This window comes from Vombatus ursinus, unplaced genomic scaffold (genome assembly GCF_900497805.2).
Source record: "Vombatus ursinus unplaced genomic scaffold, bare-nosed wombat genome assembly UNPS02009205.1, whole genome shotgun sequence".
NCBI classification, from domain to species: Eukaryota; Metazoa; Chordata; class Mammalia; order Diprotodontia; family Vombatidae; genus Vombatus; species Vombatus ursinus.
In genome coordinates, this window is record NW_020948983.1 from 45,216,804 (window position 1) to 45,240,037 (window position 23,234).

The following is a 23,234-nucleotide window of genomic DNA, read 5'->3' on the forward strand; positions in this document are numbered from 1 at the left end:
GACCTGGGTTCAAGTTCCATTTCTGACACATGGTGAATATATGACCCTGGGCAAGTCATTTAGTCTCTCATTGTCTCAGGCAACTCATTCCCTAAGATTATAAAGTTGCAGAACACATAAATCTTCATTGGCATACGGAGTTAGGTATAACTCCTACATTGATGAAATCACAGGTACAAACAAATAAAAATCCTCACGATGTCAAGTGAAATCAAGTAAAGCTCCTTAGATCCCCTGTTGTGGAAGGTGAGAATATGGACAGGAGTCACACAGGATAGGGCCAGTATAGATGGGTTGCAATCTACATGGCCGGAGGAAATACCAACATGGATGAGATGGCATATCTATTTGAATACTAAGGACAGATGAAATATCTAATAATGAGGTCCTTTGTTTGAGCATGACACTTTCTCCAATGAGGTCTGAGACAAATATATTTATTAGGCAGCTAGGTGGTACAGTAGATAGAACGCTAAATTTTGTCAGGAAAATTTGAGTTCAAATCTAGCCTTACATATTACGTATTAGTTGGACAAGTCACTTAACCTCTGTCTGCCTCAATTTCCCAACTGTAAAATGGCAATAATAATAATAATATTAATAATGCCTTTCTTCCAAGATTGTTGTGAGACTCAAATGAAGATAATATTAGGAAAGGGATTTGCAAAACTTAAAGTTCTATGTAAATCATAATAATAATATATTATATATAATTAAAAATTATATATTTTACATATTTATATATTGTATATTTATATATAAATTATAAATAACAATAATAAAATTACCTTATAATGCATTTTGCTCTATGGTGACTACCATTATATTATGGTTCTAGTGCACTTCATAGGTTCATGAGATCATAGATTTAGAACTAGAAGGGACCTCAGAGAACATTTAGTTCAACCTTTTTATTTTACAATTTAGGAAACAGCCCAATAGAGATAAAGTTACTTGCCCAGGATCATAAGTAAGTGGCAATGTCAGGCTTTGAGCCTGTTTTCTGACTCCAGATCCTATTCTCTTTCTGCTGTATTGTGGGTTTGATGCAACTGAATATCAGCTTCCTCATCCATAAAATAAGAGGGCTGGATTCCATAAGCACCTTTAGAGCTCTGACATTCACTGCTTTTATGTACACATGTTTATGATGATGTAGTAGAAAGAACGCTAGGCTTGGAATTAGAATGCCTGAGTTTAAGTCTCAGCTCTGATACTTTGGGGCTTTTAACAGATCATTTGACCTTACTGAGCCTTGCCTGTAAGACAGAGAGAACTACACCACAAATATCCACCTCACAGGGTTATCATACGGAAATCACTTTTCAAGTTGTAAGGCACTATACAAATTTGAGTTACTATTGCAATTGACCTATTTCTTCACTAAGTAACCTTCTCCAAGGCAGGAACTATATACCTTTTAAATATAAATCGGCCTCTCGTATGGCAGGAATTTTTAAAAAGTTTTTACACTGATATTAAGAAAAGCACATAGCTACAAATTAGCATCGAATATTGTTGTATAGTCTGAGATCATATCCATTCACTATCCTGGTATGAGTGAATATGAATGGTAAAAAAAAAAGTTATTTATTAAGCACTTACAATGTATCAAGTACTGTGCTTTTCATTGGGAATACAAACAGAAAAGGAAGACGGTCCTTGTTCTCAAGTAGATCACATTCTAATAAGGGAGACGATACATATAGAAGGTTTGGGCTAGAAGTCTAACAGAGAGGTCCCATGGCTCTTGGGGTATAGTGGCAAAGCAGATGCTACTGGGTCATCTTCAGTGTTACTTCCACTGATAAAATCATGTGTCTCTGGTACTGAGTCATTTGACAGTGCCAGATACTGCCATGGCAACCTCCTCCTTTTTTTCCTGGATCTTCAGTAGCTGTGGCTACCACAGAAACAGGTACCAGGCAGCATCTCCATAAAGGTTGCTTCCCAGGATGATGGCTGCAAGGAATAGGCTTGAAAGCAGGACCCAAAATCTGGAGGATCCTGCCACTCCTGGGACTCTTGGGATTACCTGCCTATTGGTGACAGTTGGTGTTGACAAAGGTGACCCCTTCTACAAAATGGTTTCTTTCCTCATTGATGTCTGCAGGGCCTGGGCTAGAGACAGGACCTACTATCTCTCTCTGGGTCTGAGAACAGGGGGTAGTTCAATACCATGAGATCCTGAGGGACCACAACATGAACATAACTAACACAAAGATTTGGATTAGCTGCACTATTCATGCAAATATGGTCTAGATCAATCTACTGAAAAAATCCAGAAGTAGATGGCAATGGCAACACCCATTTTATGCCCTGCTGAAATCTGAATTTGACTTTGCCCTCAGTTGGAATTCCTAGTGAAGTGGGTTTTTATCTTTGGCCCCAAGCTAAATTTCCATATTTCACTTGGACCAAAGAATACAAGGTAAGAACAGCCAGGCAAGAGTGAAGAACTACCCAGGTAAAAGAACAAAAATGAAGTGAGACTCTAGAAGAACGAAAATCCAAGTGGAAGTACCTTGGGTTCTCACAAGGTTCCTATGTATTTAGGGTAACTCAGAATCCAGAAGGGAGTTGTGAAAAGAAGAAGGCAACAAACCTTTCACTCGCTAGCATTAGCTTCTAAATTGACATCACAAATAAATTTGCTTAATCTCAGAAACCTTTCAACACATTTTAATCCCCATTACTGCTGAAAATGCACTTGGTAGCTGTTGAGATTAATTTGCAGTTTAAAATCCTCCCTTAAAATACTCAAAAGTCTGAACTGGTTAATGAAAATACTAATGAGACTGAATTCTGCAAATTCAAAATTAGCATAATTAGCCAATTCACCAGCATAGATTAATGTGGCTATTATGTACTTAACATTTTCATGTTTATGAAAAGGGGGGGAAATGATTGAGCTTCCCACACAAAATATTGAGCTAACACATTTACTGGAAAGTGGTGGTTGGTGTTTACTTTTCCTTCCAAGAAAAATAGTAAACATAAACAGGGAAAAAATGCATATTCTTAATGGAAGTGTTGTGTAGGAGAGAGGAGATTCTGAAAATAGCCCGTATTTCATCCTCCAGGTGAGTCTCCCAGGCAATGAGATAAAAGGCAGAGTATATACATATGACAAACCATTTGGCTGCAAAATTTCAGTTCAATAAAAAACACCAGCATCTCTAACTTACCTAGAACTATATGTTATGTTGCCATGCACATTAAAGATAGCAACTTACTCTCTTTCCCCCCTGAACAGCTTTCTATCAAGTCTAAGGAGACCCCTTTGACTTTGCATACTGGGAAATAGACCAGAAAATCAGAATACTTTCAATAGGTTATGCTTATAGTAACTCCTATTTCTATAGAGCTTTAAGGTTTACAATGCTACTTCTTTACAATCCTAGGTTAGTGATATAAGTATTATTCTCATTTTACAGATGAGAAGGGTTAAGTGATAGAGGTCAGACATGTTACAGGATTACCGGATTTAGGGTTAGAAGAGAACTCATTTTATAGATGAGAAAACTAATTTTGTAGATGAGGACACAGGCCCAGAAAGGTTGTGTTACTTGTCACCCAAGTAGTAAGAAGCACATTTTGATAATGTCAAAGTAGATCCTCCAACATCTAGAGTTCCTTCCATTACAGCTACTGCTTACTAATGTGAAGAAAGTTAAGGGCAAGTTGTGATACAGCAGAAAGAGCCCTGGCTTCGAGGTGAATAGACCTGGGTTCAAATCCTACCTCTAAGTATTAAGCACTTGGGCAAGTTATCTAACCTCTCTAGGTCTCAGTTTCCTTATCTGTAAAATGAGAAAGGAAGGTTGTACTAGAGGGCCTCTGAGATCTTTTCTAGTTCTAAATTTATGGTTCTGTGAACCTTCTCTGGAGTAGTTCCTTGTGACAGTGACATGAACCTCCACTGCATAAGGAAGGAGGTTGAATGATGAGGCTGGTAACATCCAGTAGGATTTTGACACTCCTTGTCTTTGGAGTGAGCTGGTATGAGAAGGGTTAGAAGGGGGTCCTTGCAAAATCAGAGAAAGGGAAAATTAGCTTACACAATAATGGATTAGGAAAGAGACTCAGTGAAAGATTGACTCACCAGATTCTTTTCATTACTTTCCTCTGGGTTTGGAGTCATGCTAAATAGACAGGAGTCTTAGGAGAACCCAAACAGGAACCCTGAGGTGATTCTAACTTGATTAGCATTCTTCCAGAGATATAGATTCAACTTGCTCTTCTGTCTAGAAAGTTCTTTACCTTTGACAGGCTGCCCCTGCCTTGTACCCTTTGGTACACAGCAAAAATGGACTTCTAGTCTAGAACCAGGAATGAAGTCATTGCACCAGGCAGCAGCGCCAACATCAGCTCCAGCCAATGTGACAGCATTAGTGTGTTTCTGGTTTCCCCATTAGCATACCAACTTGCCACATATGTACCAGTTATTTACTCCACTGGCCAAAAGTAAGTAAATGAATGACACTGGACTACTCAAAAGTTTGAGGGGGAGAGGAAGGAAAAGGGATAACTGGATACATGAATAGTACGTTTTCCCTAGAAACGTAACTGGCTGATTTCTCCCAGCCCTGCTTTTTGCCACCCCTCGCTTCCCTGTCCACACACTGCCTTCCTACCTAGAGGTGACTGAACAGAAAACTCCTATTCCTCAGAAAAGCTCTCACCCACAATAGCTCAGATGCCAAATTTAAAAGTGATCTGTGCATGTCTCTGCACCGTCACACCCAACATGATGCAAACAAGAAGCAGGCCACGTGCATGAGGGAGAAATGACATCTTTCAGAGGGGTATTGGGAGGAGATGGATTAGTAAATCCTGAAAGCACTGCAGAAATGGAAGTCATTATTATTTTCATGGGAGACTCCAGGGAGAGACAAACAGAAAAACAGAAGGGATGAAATTAGCAAGGGAAAAGGGGAAAAGGACAGAACAATTAAGAATTCAAAGGAAATGAGGGAATTAAATGGGAGGAAAAAAGAGATTAACATGCACCCTTCTCTTTTTTAGGTCTCTGTGTTATTTTCTCTATTGAGGAGTAGAGAATTAGTCTTTAATTTTTACATGGTGGGAGGAAGGTCAGTGGATGCAAAAAGGGAATCTGAATTCTGTAGAGAAGGGAGCAAATAGGTTGCCATCAAAGCCTCCTTTGAGTTTAAATGCCCTGGCTACCTTTTTATCAGTCCCTTGTCTCAAGGGGAACACTTTAGAATCAGGGAATGGTATACTTGGAAAGCACCTTGAAGGTCATCTAGTTCAATATTCCCATTTGACAGATGAGGAAACCAAAACCCAGAAAGGTGAGCTGATTTGCCTAGAGTCACGTAACAGGATAGTGGTAGAGTCTGTCTAATGCTTTTAGCAATAACCCATCATGGCCTTTCAAGTAAAAACGAGAAGGCAAACACTTGGACACCGATTCATTTCGAGGCTCCTGAAAAATGAAATTGAGGCAGAGCTGTCATAGTTTCTGACACAATTTCTGGTTTCACTAACATTGCCACCATCACCAATAATAATAAGATATGTATTTATATGGTACTTTTCAGATAGAATGCTTTTGTAGCAACTTTATTTCTCAATCTCCGTAAGCAGATTGACCTTCCCAGCCTCAACCTTATAAGTGAGGAAAAATGTGAGATTAGGAGATATGAAAAACCCAGAGTCAGATTCTATGTTTTAATTTCCTAGACCTTTGTCATATAGTTATTTCATATTGTGGAACAACACTAAGAACCAATATTACTTAACAGAGTGGATGGGATGTGGAAAGTAGTTTCAGTCATTGAGTACCAAGGATACTTGGTACCAGTCATTATAAATGATTAAGAATTACAGCTTATTAACAACAATGCAAACAGGGAGAATCACTATGAAGAAATCTAAAGTAAAGAAGTTATGAATGATGATAATGATCTACCAAATATCCGATTGAGGAAGATAAGCAGGCTGTCATGGAAAAGAAACTCTCATGACTCTAGCCACTCCTCCTGCTGACTCTTCATCCTCCTCCTTCCCCAAGGTTTTATTTTTGGCCCGGGGTGATCTCATCCATTCCCATGGCTTCAATTATCAGCTCTCTGCAGATGACTGTCAGACCTGTATCTCTACCCTCAGCTTCTCACTGGAGTCTCAGTCATATGTGTGTGTGTGTGTGTGTGTGTGTGTGTGTGTGTGTGTATTTTTGATGAGACAATTGGGGTTAAGTGACTTGCCCAGAGTCACACAGCTAGTGAGTGTTATGTGTCTGAGGCCAGATTTGAACTCAGGTTCTCCTGACTTCAGGGCTGGTGCTCTATCCACTGTATCACCCAGCTGCCTCTCAGTCTCAGTCCTATATTTCTAACTGCCTACTGGCTGACTCTACCTGGATGTTCTGCTGACCTTTCAAACTAAACGTGTCTTAAACTGGACTCATCCTCTCGTTGCCTCTGAACCTTCCCCTCCTCTTTACTCTATCTTTGTCTCTATTGTGCCACTGCTATCCTCCCAGCCTGGTAACCTTGAAGTCATCTCTGATTCTTTACTCTCCCTCACCCACACATCTAATCAGCTGCCAAACCCTGTTGTTTCTAATTCCAAACTATCCTTGGCATCCAGCCCTTCTTCTCCACTCCTGCTGCAAATGCCCCAGTTCAGGCCCTAATCTTCTGCCGACCCACAGTCTATTCTCTCTTCAAGACATCCATCACATGGCTACCTAAGTAATCTTTCTAATGTACCACTCCTCCTTTGGAAAAAAAAAAGCCAGAAGGGACTGTTGAACAGTCCTGAAAGAAGTGTGGTACATTGGACAGTGACCTGGTCTCAGTGACAGAATGATGTGGACCCAAGTCCTATGTCTGACACATACTGGTTATATGACTCTGGGAATCATTTAACCTCTCAGTGCCCCTAACAACTTTCTAAGACTATAAGCTACAGGATAGCCACAAATATGTATTGGTAGGGTAGCTCCCTAAACCAATGAGATCATAGGTCTGACCCATAAAAAAGACGCCACTATGATTGTCACTCCTTTATTCAAAAACATTCCGTGGCTGCCCATTGCCTACCAAACAAAATCCTGACTCTGCAATTTGAGGTTCTCCACAATTTGACTCCAACTTATAATAATAACAAAAATAACTGATAATTGCTAAACTATATGGGGTGTCCCAAAAGAATTAGTGCAATTTTAAGCTATTAAAGCTTAATTGCTTTATTATATGTATACATATATTTGTGTGTGTGTATATACATACACACACACACATTTCTATTAAATATTATACTAGGTGTCTCAAAAGAATTAGTGCGGTTTTAAGCTATTACCTTAAATAGCATAAAACTGCACTAATTCATTTGGGACACTATAGTATTTGTTAATAGAAATGTGCATGTATGTACACACACACACACACACACATACACACATCTCTATTAACAAATGCTATACAGGATGTCCTTAAAGAATTAGGGCAGTTTTAAGCTATTAGAGCTCAATACCTCTTACATACACATACATACACACACACACACACACACACACACACACACATACACACACACACCAGAAGAGCTATTGAGCTCTAATACCTTAAAATAGCACTAATTCTTTTGGGACATCCTGTATAGCATTTGTAAAGTACTTTAGGTACACTGTGTTACTCAGTCTTCACAACAATCCCATGGGAGATACTGTTAATAAAATTATCCCCATTTTACAGATGAGGACACATTCTGAGAGGAGTGAAGTGACTTTCTCAGGGTTAAGAACGTCACCCTACATCTCTGTCTATTGAAGTCTAAACTCAGTTGACAATTCCTCCATGAGGACTCAACTGACACCATACATCCCCTTCCCCTCACGTGAAACTGGGCTTTCCCCCTTCAAGTTTCTCATAGTCTTTGACTGGATCTCTCCTTTGACTTTCTCCCATTCTCCTGCATCATATTTGTCCTACTACCCGGTCCTACTACCCACAAATTCATAAATGCCTCAAGAACAGCACCTGGCCTAATTCTGGCTTTGTATACCCAGTTCCTAACACAGTGTCTTAGAGGCAGTATTGCTAATTGTCTGTTAAACTGAAGGCCTTGGAAGGGATACTAAAGATGATACAAAATTCAACGATCACTCCCCAATAACATAACAGCTCAGCAGATACTACACAAGCTTGAGAGCTTAAACATAAAACATTTAATTTGGGTGACACGTAGACTAAATTTAGAGGCCTAGACAAAATACAAAGTATATCTCTCTGTCACATGGATCTGGCCTCTTGGGTTTCCAGAATAAAAGCATACTTTTTAAGTTTCAGTAAAGAATATGTACTAGAACAATTCTGTAGTACGAGTGAATGAATGAAAATATATTTATTAGGAGTGTACTATTTGCCAAGCCCGAGTGATAGAATGCAAAAGCAAGACAATCTCTGCCCTCAAGGAGCGTATATTCTAATGGGGGAGACAGCACATATAGGGGAATGGTAGCCAGTTTTGGTCTGGGAAGACACAGAGATGATAGATGAGTGCAACAATAGGGCAATCCATTGACATGCCCTTTCTAGAACAATGGTAGTAATGTTCTATTGCTCTAACTTTACACTTAAGAAAATATGGTTGATACTTCCTGCAATTTTTATATTTAGATGTTATATTTTTTCTAGAGGACATATTTTAATTTTAAAATGAATTCCAGGTAGAAAATTTGATTCAATTTAGAAAAACATGTTTTGCAGCTACCTCTTCAGGAACCCATCAATTCTATGAGGAAATACTTTTACAAAAATGTATGACATATAGAGTTGGCTCTTCTAATCCTGAGTTCCTCGAAGTCATGGTTAGACATACAACAAGAGAAGAAGACCAGACTAGAGCACAGATCCTGCTTTATTTCAGTCCTCTCCACGATCGGCACTGCTAAGTATAATAAAATTGGCATTCAATTATCTGTATCAATCATGAGGAGAGTCAAAAAGAGCACATGGGTGGCTCTCATGTTGTGCAGCATCTGCTTCTTGCACACAGAGGCAGCCTGTGTTTCAGAAAACTTGATTTAATTCTATTCCTGTGGATAATCTGAAAGGTGTGGTCTTCAAGGACACCAGAATAACAATACTTTTAAAAATCCTACATAGAGCATGTTTCTTGCTAGGGCCATTTTTTGTGAAATGATGAGTTCTGTCGGCTTAGAATTTATATCTCAGGATGAAGAAAGATGGAGACAACCAGAAGTACCAGATAATATCAGGCCAAGTAAAGTGAGAAGACAGACTATTCATTTGGCTCAATTTCAAAGAGAAAGGAAATATTTGAGTATAAGCATGTTACAGGAAAGGCTTGCTTTGTTCTTTTGAAGGTTCAGGTCAGATTGATTAAGTTAATAGAAATGTATATTTGTGGATACATATTTACAGCTACCAGGTGGTACAGGGAATTAAGCACTGGGCGTAGAGTCAGGAAGACCTAAATTCAACTTTGGCCTCAAACACTTACCAATTGTGTGACCATGGACAAGTCACTTAATCTCTGCTTGCCTCGGTTTCCTCATCTATAAAATGGGGATAATAATAGCACCTACCTTCCAGGGTTATTGTGAGGATCAAATGAGATGATAATTGTGAAACACAGCACAGTATCTGCCACATAGTAAGCACTATATAAATGTTAGTTATTATATTTATATATCCACATATATATGTATATATGTACATACACATACTTATCTGTATATACACATGCATACATATATGTATATTCATGGTTAAACATACACATGTATATATATGTATATTCATATAAATATATGCATACATATATACACATACATTAAGCTCAGATTTTATTCTAATGGAATTTTATTTTTTTTTCAACTAACCAAAATCCACATTCTCTCCCTCCCATTTCTCTCACCCTCATTGCCCCACAACTCACAATTGTAAAAAAAAAAAAAAGAAAGAAAGAAAGAAAAACAAACGTGTAGTCAAGCAAAACAAATTCCTACATTAGCCATGTCTAAAAAATATAAATGTTTCAATCATGTGCAGCCACACCCTGGTAAACTTTCCCTGTAGATAGTTGAGGGTAACTGACAGCTTTCAAGTCCATTGGTGAGTTAGGGGGATGTCTGCCTCAAGTATATGAAGTCCTTCCCTGGAGGAATGAGTGGATGAGAACAATTTGTTGCAATGGCCACGAAGGCAGCTGGAGCAGGAGCTGTGGAGTGCTTACAGCTTAGACACCAAGGTCATCTACTACATCCTGGGCCATCACCAGTTGTTTTGACTTGTATCTTGCCACTGGACTTCAATGACTCAGAAAGAGAGAGTGTGGCTAGTGACTTTGTGTAACTGCCTCACTTAAGTCCAGTTCACTCACAAGTCAAGACACTACCTGTGATGTCATTGGTCCTCTTAGAAAACAAAAGACAAATAGCAACAACAACATTACTCCTCTTCCCATCCTCTACGATATCTTGCCTTCTCTCTGTTCCTCACGCTATCTCCTATTTCCATGCCTTTGCATTGGTCATCCACCATTCATGGAATGTACTCTCTCCTGACCTCAGCCTCATAGAACCCTTTGAAAAGGCAGCTCAAGCATCATATTTATATGAAGCCCTTCCGGATTTCCCTATCTGCTAGTGCCATCCCTCCCAAATGATCTTGTATTAACTACTTTGTATTTATTTGCATTTATTCTCTTTATATTTATTCTATAAATACCCATGTTCGTACTTCTTGTCTTCCCTGTTAGACTACAAGCTCCTAAAGCATAAGCATTTTTTTCATTCATTGAATTTGTATCCCCAGTGACTAAGGATTAAACATCTAAAAGGTGTTTAATTAATGTTGGTTGATTGATTGAGCCCATCTCCCACCAAACACACACATTGTCTCCTTCAGCCCCGCTCATTTCTGACTCTCTTAGTACTTCTCTCCCAACCACCTCCAATCCCCAGCCAGAAATGGCAGAGAACATGTGCTTTGCATGTTTCTCAGCTCTTTATACTGGGCATTACACACCAAATGCTTAATGAATTACTTTGAAGATGCCCTCTCCCACCCCAACTAATTCTATTCTGGGTTTATAGGTTTGATAGATCTTAGACTTTATCTTAATCTAACCCTTTAATTTTTCATTTGAGGCAACTGAGACCCAGAGAGTTTAAATGATTCACTCAAGGCCGCTCAGATAATAAATGACAGAGTTTGTATTCAATCTCAGGTCCATGATTTTCAAAATTCAGTGTTTTTCACACTGCACCACACTGCTTCTTATTCTTGGGAGGCTGGTCAAACATACAGGATTGGGAATACCTAGGCATTATCCTTTGATATCTGTCAGCACAGACCTAAATGTGTTTCACTTACATAGAAAGTGGCAAAACTCTTTTTTTTTTTCTTATTTCCCCAGTGGAAAAGTCCAGCAGAGGTAATGCAAAAATCATGAAAGCTGGTCAGCCAGGCAGACTAGCCATCTACATTCTCAGCCTAATACCAGGGAAATGAAGGTAGCGAAGACACTATGTCAGTGTCTTCCAAATTTACTACGTCAGACGTTTTAGCTCATCTGATCCCTAGTTTCCTTCAAGGCTCAGCTCATATCCTACCTTCTGTATGAGGCTTTTCCAGATTCTCCTCAGCTGTTACGTCTTCCCCCCAAAATCCCCTTGTATCCATTGAGGATAAATCTCATGTACACGTTGTTACCCTGATAGACTAGAAGTTCTTGGAAGGCTTGGACTATTTTTCTTTCTTCTTTGTATCCCCAGTGCCCAGCACCTTCTTGTTTGTTGTTTAGTCAATCAATCGTGTCCAACTCTTCATGACCCTATTTGGAGTTTTCTTGGCAAAGAAACTGAAGCAGTTTGCCAATTCCTTCTCCAGCTCATTTTATAGATGAGGAAATTGAGGCAAACAGGGGTAAGTGACTTGCCCAGGGTCACACAGCCAGTAAGTGTCTTAGGTCAAATTTGAACTCAGGTCCTCCTGAATCCAGAGCTGGAACACTATCCACTATGCTACCGAGCTGACCTACAGCCTAGCATCTAGTAGGCATTTAAATATTTGTTGATTAAGAAATCGTTTTTCTCCCATATGGATTTTTTAAAATTATTCATAAAATAAAATACAGAGGTTTTAAAGTAGAGAATATAAGATAGAGGTTATACACCCTCCCAATTTGTCTTATCATAATTGTCCCTCAGATTATTCTGTCATCCTATGTTCTTTTCCCAATATTATACTTTCCACTAAATATCACCAGAAACAAAAAAACTAGCCTATGGATGCCAAAAGTTAGCTCAGTAAAAGCTTCAAGTTTCTGCTTTTAAAGCAGAAAAACTTCAATAAAGCAAGATGATTCCAGAGAATCTGTTTTTGCTCCTCTTTTATTTACATGCGAGCTACCCTGAGAAAGCTGCCTGACATTCAAAGGAATTAAAAAGGGAGAGGAGAGGTGAAAAGGAAGAAATGACAGGGCAGAAGTGCCACCTCCCCCACTATTTATATTCTGAAGTTCATCTATCAAAGGAAGAATGAATACATATCCAAACAAGAGAATGATTGGAAAGACTTAATAGGAGGTTGGTTATCTAGTTGCCTAATACTTCCTGACTTTTGCAAGAAATTCATTCAATAAATATTTATTGAGTGCCAACTACCTACATAAAATATTTTTTGCATCCTTTCTTCTGCTAGCAGAGTGCGATGCATGTAGTAGGTGCTCAATAAATATGTGACAAATGAAGTACAAAATGATAGGCACCATAAAAGATAGGAAGAAACTTCATATAGTATTTCATGCCCTTTCAAAGCATGGAGAAGCAAGACATGGATATATGTAAAAATAAACAATAGATGACATCAAAGGCAATGTATAATCAGCTGTCCCACATGAGAGGTACAAATGGTAAGGATCTTCTCCTCCTCCTAACTCTCAATACTAGTGTGGTAAGAGTGTACCATGACGGTTAGGGCAAACTTTATGGAGGATATGGAACCTGAGCTGGTCCTTGAATGCCAGTAGGATTAGCATGAGAAAATGGGGCGGGGGAAGGGTAAAAGACAAGGAAAGGGAACACAAATACTGAAGGAAGTGCTTAGAGGATAATGAGTAGCCCAGTCTGGCTAAATTAGCGGGTTCTTGCACAGAGCATAATTGATAAAGCTAGATTTGGTAGGTTGGGGCTAGATAATGGTGGACTTTCCTTGCTAGGCTAAGGAATTGGCACTTTCCTAGAGATGATGTAGATCCAGGGGGGGGGGGGGGTGAGTATTGAGTAGGGAGTGGCAGGTGTCAGGCAAAGAGGTATTTTTGCAAGATCAGTCTGGTAGCAGCATGTAATGTAGCCTGCGCAAGGAAATACCAGCTGACATGTACATAACACTCTGAGGTTTTCAAAGTACTTATCTCTGTGTGTGTGTGTGTGTGTGTGTGTGTGTGTGTGTGTGTGTGTAACCTTATGTGATCCTCATGGCAACCCTGTAAAGTAGATGCAAATCTTCCTCATTTTACATATAGAAAACTGATGCAGACTCAGGTTAAGTGACTTGCCCAGGATTACACAGACAGGCAGTATTTGAACCCAGGTCTTTCTGACTCCAAGTCAGGAACCCTAATTCTATCCATTATGGTAAGAAAATCTGCGATCTCATAGATTCATGAGTTCCCTCCAATAATGCAGATCACACACAATCCATTGATGCCTGCTCATTCCATGATTTTGTTCATGTCATCCTGTATATGTTGCAGCCTGTTCATATCCAACATGTGCCTCTCTATTGCCTGCATGAATATGAATATCTGTATGGAATTCATTTTTGCTTATTCTGAGGTCATTATATTTTATGTCTTCCTACCATATAGCAAAACTAGTAGAATGTTGCTATTTTTTGGGGTTTTTTTCCACATACATATTTGAACAAAAAAGAGGATCGTATATGAAACTGTGAATCTATTTTATATGTGGCTTAGCATATTGCATATATCTTTTCAAATATATGATAAATTCAACATATAACTTTCAAAGGTGTCTTGCTTATCTGTGATGCTGCCTCTTTTGCTATCTTCTGTGCAATTTTTTAAAAGATGCTTCAATCTCTCTCTCTCTCTCCTTCCCTCCCTTTCTCCATTTTTCCTAGTAGAACATTAGTATTAAAAAGATGGGCCCCGGCTTTTGTGGGAAGCTTGGGGTCAGTAAAGAAACTTTGCAATTTCCCAAAGGCTATCCAACCTGTTCTTATCCTCCTATGCAACTCTGGACCCAACTTACAGTCCATTTGTATTGAGTGTACTAGATATACACAATAATGGACAAATGCCATAGGACAACACGACAAATGCATGTTGAAATCTGGCCAATAGAAATACACTAAACTCCTTTGAGTGATTACAGATCTCTCCCAGTAGATGCTGCAATGTTTTGGGGCTCAATGCAATTAGTGTAATGTCATCTATAAATAGGAGCATCTAGAGGACCTAACTATTTGTAAGGAAAATCTTTTCTACCTGAACTCTAGGCAGGATCTCTTCCATCACATCTTTAGGAAGCAAAAAACTATCGCATTTTATGCCTTGTCTGATGTTTAATGGGGGCGGGGGATGGTATTGAATAGCATTATTTCTATTGTCATATCTTCTAAGGTATATTGAATGATTCTGATGTATGACCAGGAGATAGTCTGCTGTAAAAGAGTCTGTAAGGTTGTCTTTTGTTGTACCAAACCACATGCCTTTTTTGAAATCAACATGCAATAAATATGAGGGGATCTTAAACAGTTTCTGCATTTTTCAGTCAGTCAGTAAGTCGGTCAACAAGCATTTATTAAGCACCTACTATGTGCAGGGCAAAAATGAGAAAGATCATTACATACTAATAACCTCCTAGAGGATGCTCTCAATTCACATATAGATAACTCGTGTAAAGACTTTAATATAAATGGCCTGAGACAACTAAGGAAATGTTATGGATTAAGTTGTCAAGCCAGCCCAGTGAAAGAGAAGCTACTCAAGCCTTCACTTACCTCCTATCTTCGCGTTGTATGCAATGCCCACTATGCAATAGGAATTGTTTGCTGAGGCAGCAACTTCACCAGCACAGCGAGTACCATGCCTAGGGCAGATGGAGGGGAGGAGGGTAAGACGTCAGAACTGTGCAGAAAGTTTCAAAGATTTCACAGCACTACCCAAATTAAGTGCAGCAAGACACATATTTGTAAGCATAGGACTATTATTTACAACAATTCATATTTTTCATGCTTTTTGCCACCAGCACTTTTGCTAATAGTCTCATGTAGTTATCCCATTATTCTCCCCAATATCAATCCCCAATCATAGCCTGTCTTCCCTTCCCATGTGATGCTGCAGCCACGCCGTGATGCTCATTTCTATGGCTATTTAAACAGAAGCTGAGAACGAATGCTCTTGATTGAACACTCAGTAGCAGCCATTGGACTACAAAGAAATTACCAGCAAAACGAATTGCCTTTCACAGGAATGACCCCATTTTAAAATGTGCTGGTTCCTGTCAATCCCTCTAGTGGAGAACAAAAATATGGGGAGCTTTAAAAATGAAAACTACAAGGAGAATCCACAGAGAATTTGTATCATTAGCCAAATTAAAGACCTCCCTTAAAAATAGTTATGACTTGGCCCTTTCAAAGAGATTACCCTTATTTTTCAGTGACTTGTTCAATCTACTGCTGTTAACAGGATTCCCCTAGTCTAGGGGTGGGAAACCTGCAGCCTCAAGGACACATGTGGACCTCAAGTATACACTTGAGGACTTAGAGGGCCACAGGTTCCCCACGACTGGACTAGACCATTGTCTTAACAGCAAGATTCAAGCCTGCTCTTCAGGAATCAAAACTTCACAACAGGATTACTCCACATTTTGTGAGGAAAGGAGAGTACTTCATTTTAAGCAACTTAGGATGTAGAATATGAACAGAACTTTTTTTAAAAATTTATTTATTTTTAGTTTTCAACATTCACTTCCACAAGATTTTGAGTTCCAAATTTTCACCCCATCTCACCCCTCCTCCCACCCCAAGATGACGTGCATTCTGAATACCCCTTCCTCTAGTCTGCCCTCCCTTCTATCTCTCCCCCTACTTCTCTTATCCCCTTCCTCTTCTATTCTCCTGTGGATCAGGATAGATTTATGTACCCTATTTCCTGTATTTCTTATTTCCCAGTTGCATGTGAAAACATTTTTTTTAAACATGTGTTTTTAATACTTTGGTGAACAGAACTTTTGAAGTAGGGTTTTATGACTGGTTGATAGAGTGACTTTAGTGATTTTGTTTCATTTATCATTATCAGGGTCCAGCATTTTTGTACATAGCTCTGAGGGGAAAAGTGAAGCAGTTTGCCTCAAATCACACAGCCAGTTTATGTCAGATACAGGACTTGAACCCATTTTCCTGATTCTGAGGCCAGCTCTCCATTCACTATGATCACTACTGCCTCCCTGGCACTACTTGTCATTAATCACACTCTCACCTAGATTCTGGATACGTTTGTATTCTACTCTTCTTCCTCCCACTCCCGAATTCCCACCCCAAGCTCTCTCTTTTCATGTATGGAAACTACTGGGGGCTCAGGACTGTGCTCATTAGATAGCTACATTGTCTAGAGCTTCGTAATCACTGTTACCAATTATTAGAACCATTCTATAGGAATCAGCCTTTGGACTCAGGGTACACTAGTTTTAAAGGCTCAAGTCACAAGGGGAGCATGTCAGCCTCCACCTAGTTTCAGTACCTTCATTCTCCTTGTTCACTAACTCTCCAAGGATCTGCATTGAGAAGCCTGAAACACACCCTCAAATTGCTCAGGGATCCACACCTTAACAACCTCCACAAACACATGCACTGACTCACACACCCTCAGCTGCTCACTCTGGTGTTAACTAGTTAACCACTCTCTCTCTTATGCCATGAATCATTCCAAGTCTAACAATAACATTCTAACAATACTCTTTTCTCCACAAGCTGTGTATCTCACTTTCAACATACTCTGTCACAAACACCCAGGAGCCAACTACCAGTAATGCCTACTCCACCAATTACCAGCATCAGGAAAAAGCTCTGATGTATTCTAATAGTTGAGGCGTAATTCCCTTCTATGGGCAGCTGAGAGTCCTCTTCAGCTCACAACATAGTAGTTACCAGTTACTTCCAAGTCTAGTAGTCAGAGAGCAGTTAGGCTTAGGAATAATATCAAAATATATAGAATAGGTTTTAATGGAACAGGGTGCAAACAAAAAAGAAGGCTTTTTCTATCTATTAGTGACTGGTATTGGTGACTAATACCCATCCACACCTGGAAACGACCAGTTCCAGGTCGGCAATAGAGTAGAATGGCTAGAACACTGGACTTGAATTCAAGTAGACCTAGATTCCAATGCTGCCTTAGATACTTACCATACGAGCTTGGGCAAGGCATTCTGCCTTGGTTCCTCACCTGTAAAATGGGACTAATATACCCACTGCACTTGCCTCACAGGATTGTTGTGAAAGCCAAATAAAATAATGGATAAAACAATTTGCACACCTTAAAATATTCCATTAATGTCTGTTGTTATTATCAGTAGAAGTTTTAAACATATCTGTATGCCTGTGTTCCCATATGATACCTTTTATACATTAATAAAACAGAAGAACGTAATAATGGCTGGTAATTACATGGCGTTTTAGGATTTATAAGGTACTTTACATTCATTTCTCTATCTCATTTGAGTTTCACAACAGCCCTCTGAAATCAGTACTATTATTAATACATTTTATGTATGAGGAGGCTAAAGCTGAGAAAGGGTAAGAGAGATGCCTGGTGTCACATAGTTAGCTAAGGCAAGATTCAAACCCATACAAGGGAGGCAGTGTGGAATAGTGGAAAGAATATTAGATTTGAATAAGAGAACCTGGGCTCGAATCCTACCTTGGCCACTTGCTACTTGTATGACTTTAGGCAATTCACTTAAATTTAGTTTCCTCATCTGTGAAATGGAAGGGCTGGACTAGATGACCTCTAAAGTATATTCCAGTTCTAAATCTATGATGCTGACCTTCAAGCTAACTACTCTTTCTACTATGCTACCTTGTCTCTTATCAACTCGCAGACTTTAAGGTTTCCAAAGGAACCCAAAACCACATCCAAAAGTAAGGAAGCATTTGAATTTCATTCATTTTATTAGGTTTCTTTGTGTATAATATGACTTTTAGGTGTCTGAGAAAGAGAAGAAAAGACATACTTATTTTCATTGCTGGCATCATAGCGTGGAGAAGGATCATAGTCGTTTCCATTGACATCATAACTTGCATAGGCATCCTAAAATTAATGTGTTTCAGTAAGTGAAAGAACACAAATTACACAACACACAGCAGCCCTATCTACATTTGCAAGCACTGGGTTTTTTTTTTCTTTTTCCGAAATAGAAATAAATGAACAATGGTTGCAGAAAACATCTACCAAAAGTGTCTGATCTACAGAGTACAACTATTATATCATTTAATTTCTCCACTTCAATCAAATAATTTAGGTATAGATTACATTTTAGGTACAGATTAATTTAAGTAGAGATTAAAATCTAAACTTGAATTTGTAGTCTAAGCACAATCTACATAACTTTAATAGGCCAGAATTCTCAGTTGTAACAGCCCTGCATATAACATGCTTTGCAATACTGTGCATTTTATACTCTCTAGTTATCATTATTATCTAAATTATTTTACCTTATTCTTTTCATATTTTTAATGAAGTCCAGAAAGAAACAGTCCCAGGACAAGTTGCTGTACTTAAAAAAATTCTTTTATATATAATGTTCTGAGATCTGTTGCACAAATGGATAAGAGTACTGGGATACGAGAATCTACAGAGATTCTCTGAAAGCGTCCTTGGGATAGTTCTAGCACCAGATAGGACAGTAGGAATGGCATTATCTTCTCCTGCTCCTACATGGTTTTAATTTGTGATTATCTCATTCTCATCTTTTATGACAGGATTCAGATAGAAATGGAGCTGAGACAAGTTCCTATCCTGCTATTATTCCTTTATAATTAATGTTCTGTGGGTGACTGCTCAGTGGTTGCTTTTTCCAGATAAATACAAATGTGATGATGTAGGTGCAATCTTTGTAGGCTCACTAAAATATCCTTTGGTTAAGTTGTGGGAGCAGAAAGGACAACACTGATATTATTTTAATAATATCCCACAACCTAATTCCTTTTTATCTAATATATTATATAACATAATAGGATAGGATGGTGAATAGAGAGCTGACCTCAGAGCCAGGAGAATCTGGATTCAAGTCTCACCTCTGACACATACTGACTGTGTGACCCTGGGCAAATCACTTAAATTTTCAGTGCCATACAGCAGTTCTCTAAGACTATAAATTGCAAAGGATGTGCCAACCTGTATTGGTAGAAGGAATTCCTTCAGGTGGGAGTTGCTTATGCTAATGATATCAGTGGTCCAGTCCCTGTCTTATAATAAAATGTAGTAATACTATATGCTATCTACACATTATTATATAATAATGTCAAGTCAAATCAACAATTATTAAGAGCCTACTATGTGCTAGGAACTGTGCTAAGACTTCCTCAGCAGCCCCAAGGGCCAGAATGAGTGAAGGCCCAGGCAGAGCCCCCAGGCTCTTGCTCTCTCCACAAGGACAGAAGAATGTAACAAAAAATACAGGGTGTCCCAAAAGTCTTTGTTCAGTTTTAAGCTTTAATAGCTTAAAGTTGTACTAAAACTTTTTTAATACCCTACATATAATAATCATAATCATAATCATAATATCATTTCCATTGTCCTATCTGCTACCAGAGTTGTATCAAGGATGTTGTCAGTGAGCCTACAGAGAATATATTTATACCTTAATTCTTTTATTCAGTTTCCAAAAGCAAATATCTTGATAAAAATAATAATTATCATCGTCATCTTCATAATGTTCTCAAAGGCCAATGCTCAAACATAAAACCTGCTCTTGAGCCTTAGAATGAAAGGATCTCCTTACTCTGGTCAAGTGATTCTCTGAAGGGATCATAGTAGCCAAGCTGTTGTCTGTGGTAGCGGTTAGAAAATATTTATCTGTGTACATACATAACAGGTATGTATATTATATGGGTATATATTTAATACTGGTAATCAGCTTTTATCAACTGGCTGTCTGGCTTTATCCCTGTTTGACCATTGCCCATGTCCCAAACAGAGCTGCATGCCAGGGTCAACGTAGCCAGCTGCAACATCATAGAACATGTACAAGAAACAGGCTATATTTCCACCTACCATACACTGAATTCATAATATTTTATCATTCTCACCTGCAGAAATAGAATTAACCTCATTGTTTTCTAGGGGTAATCTTCTTTTAAAGGTTCTTCTTGGAGTTCCTTTCCTCCTGACAATCTATCACATGTTTCATCCCACCAGGTGAACAGAAGTTTCTTGATGTCAATGACTGTCCTTCCTTCCTTCCCTCCCTCCCACTTACCTACCTACCAAATAGGTGCTACCATGTTACAGCTGGCTACATTTATATTCTTTGCCTGTAGCATGCAATCTGATTTGGGACATGGATAAGAATCAGGATGAGATGAAGCCAGATAGCAAGTTGGCAAAATGTGATTTTTCAACGTTAAAAAACAAAACAAGCATTTGCTTGTGAAATTTGAATTCAAATCCTTGGTTTTGAAGACTCAAAATAGTTTAAGCAAAGTTAAAATGGAGGCTGCTATAAAAGAGGCTTGGATTTTTACAGAAGGATATAATTTTCTGGAAAATCCACGCAGAGCCTTTTAAAGGATATTTCTCTTTGGAGAAAAATAAACAGACAATATAGAACAATCCTATAAGGCTATACATTATCGCATCTATACCAAGGGAAGTATAAATAACATGAAGCTCAACTTACATAATTAGCTGCTAGGTCTGGGTGATTCCTCTCTATTCCATCATCCAGAATGGTCACCACAACATTTTTCCCCGTGTAGCCTCTCTTCCATGCTGCAGGGACATTCATTTCTGATCGGCAGCGACTGTGCTTATCCCCACAGTGCTAAGCAAACAAATGAATCCCCAAAACACATAAGCTGAATCATAATATATTCTATCTATCCAACTGGTAGAAATTTAAGAGCTCAGGCATGACTATATTCATGTATGCACATGAACAAATAAAAAATTAACTCCTCATATGTTTTAAGTAACAGGTCTTATTTCAAATAACTTATTTCCCCAGGAATAAAGATGAAATATTGCATTTGGTTGTTCTGTTCTAAGCTATTTCTCCATCATTTCTGTAGAGAGGCACCATCTCTTTTCCAATGGATTTTTCCCTATCCAAGTATTCTTTTGGGGAACCTGATCATTTACTCACAAGAATATGTATAAAACTGACTAATACCTAAAACATTTCCGAAAGGAAAGCACTTCTGCTTACCATGTACCACATGTTGGACCATATTGGGTCATTGAAATAAATGGAATGTGCATCACTTCGAGCATGCCTCTTCACTCTCCGTTTAACTTCTTGTTGTTGTAGCCACTTCACCTACCATATGAGAAAAGTTCTTATTTATTTATACTGTCACTTCTTCCTTTCTGTTGCATCACATGTAATGTAGATTTTCATCTTCATTATCATCAACATCCTCATAGCTAACATCTACATAGTGTTTACAATGTGCCAGACACTGTGCTAAGCCCTTTATAGCTGTTATCTCATTTGATTTATCTTCTTATATCACCATGCCATTGTAAAGTTTCAGATGCTAAATTTCAGGAGATGGGACAATACCCATTTAACTTACTTCGTTAATTTTGTCAAACTAATAAAGTCTTCTTTAGATGCCTCTTTGTGGCATAGAGATGACCACTGGTTCTCTACATCTACACCAGTAGGGAATAAGCACCAGAAGATCCTACCAAGGCTTGGAGTACAGGATGGGGCTGAGCAAGATAAAGTGTCTGTTGCCTAAGAACCACCCAAGCTCAGTTCAGAAAGACTCATGAACCACAAGGTTGGTTGGAAAGGGATGAATTTTTCACCAAGAGCAAACTGTGAAGACAGTTTATTAAGGTATGGAACTATGATCTATGACAAAAAGAATACTCATACCTACTACAAAATCAAGCATCTTTAAAATAGTGAAGGAATTTGAACCGGAGTGATTAAATTTATGAAATGGGAAAAAGGCGGATGGCAAGATTGTTCAGGATGTTCTCCTGAAAGAAGTCCAAAATTGGGATGCCTGATCACCTTACTGCTGAAGCGGTACAAGGAAAAGTGAGCAATTACATGGAATGATGATGAGAAGAGAAGAATGTAAGAAAATAATAATCTTTTTCTCATGGGAAATTTTGCAAAAAAAAAAAAGAAAGAAAGAAAGAAATTCACTGGTTCTAGCAAAAACCTAGACTGGCTTTCTACTTTGGTCATCTGTCTTGAATCTATTGGACAATTTCCTTCACAAAGCTAGAGTCCCACTTAGATGGTCACACAAACAAAAGAGCAGGAAAGATTCTTCTAGCCTATCCTCACGTGGATCACCACTAGGGAAAAGGATAGAACAAATACCCTCAATGTGGTTTATACAGGAAGACTTTCATAAGTTCCACCTTGGACACAAAGTGGCTATGTCATCTCAGTCAAGTCACTTAATCTCTTAGTGACCCCAAGGAACTCCAAAGCTAGAAATGGAAGAGTTGGTGCTGACCTGCATTAGTACAGGAAGTTCCTTACTGAGACCTCCCTACCCCAGTAAAATCACAGATCAGGTTTCAAAACTAAACAAGTTAGCAAAAGACAATAATTTTTGTGACAAAAACATATCTTAGGATGCTGGGACAAAATGCCTTCTTAAAAAAGGATTGGAATAATTTAAAAGGGACAGTACTACAGCACTCAGTACAACAAAGCTCATATGAGCTTGTTAAATACCGATCAATAATAATGTATTTTTTCTCTTCAAAGTAAAATATATTCTCTACAAAGCAAAATACAATCCAAAGAGCAATCCAAACTCCAGAGTGAACACTAAATAAAAATCCCAAGTGTAAACTACCAGGTAATTTAAATGAACTATCAAATATTTCTATGGCAAGTCAGTCTATAAATTCAGACGCTGTTCATTATATTCCCTGATGACACTTTGCAGGACCATCATTTACTAAAGATAGATAGATAGATAGATAGATAGATAGATAGATAGATAGATAGA

The 23,234-nt window shown here is 38.5% G+C and overlaps 1 protein-coding gene across 2 annotated transcripts in view; it reads right to left on the reverse strand.

Annotated features, from left to right (window-relative positions):
- Positions 1–23,234, reverse strand: part of PCSK6 (proprotein convertase subtilisin/kexin type 6) — a 250,644-nt gene that overhangs the window by 159,809 nt on the left and 67,601 nt on the right. For both annotated transcript variants that reach the window (XM_027852143.1, XM_027852144.1), the window contains exons 3-6: positions 21,455–21,565; positions 20,927–21,070; positions 18,260–18,336; positions 15,030–15,118 (exon numbers count right to left, since the gene is read on the reverse strand). In XM_027852143.1, the coding sequence (XP_027707944.1) occupies positions 15,030–15,118; positions 18,260–18,336; positions 20,927–21,070; positions 21,455–21,565 (421 nt within the window). The remainder of the gene's footprint in view (positions 1–15,029; positions 15,119–18,259; positions 18,337–20,926; positions 21,071–21,454; positions 21,566–23,234) is intronic.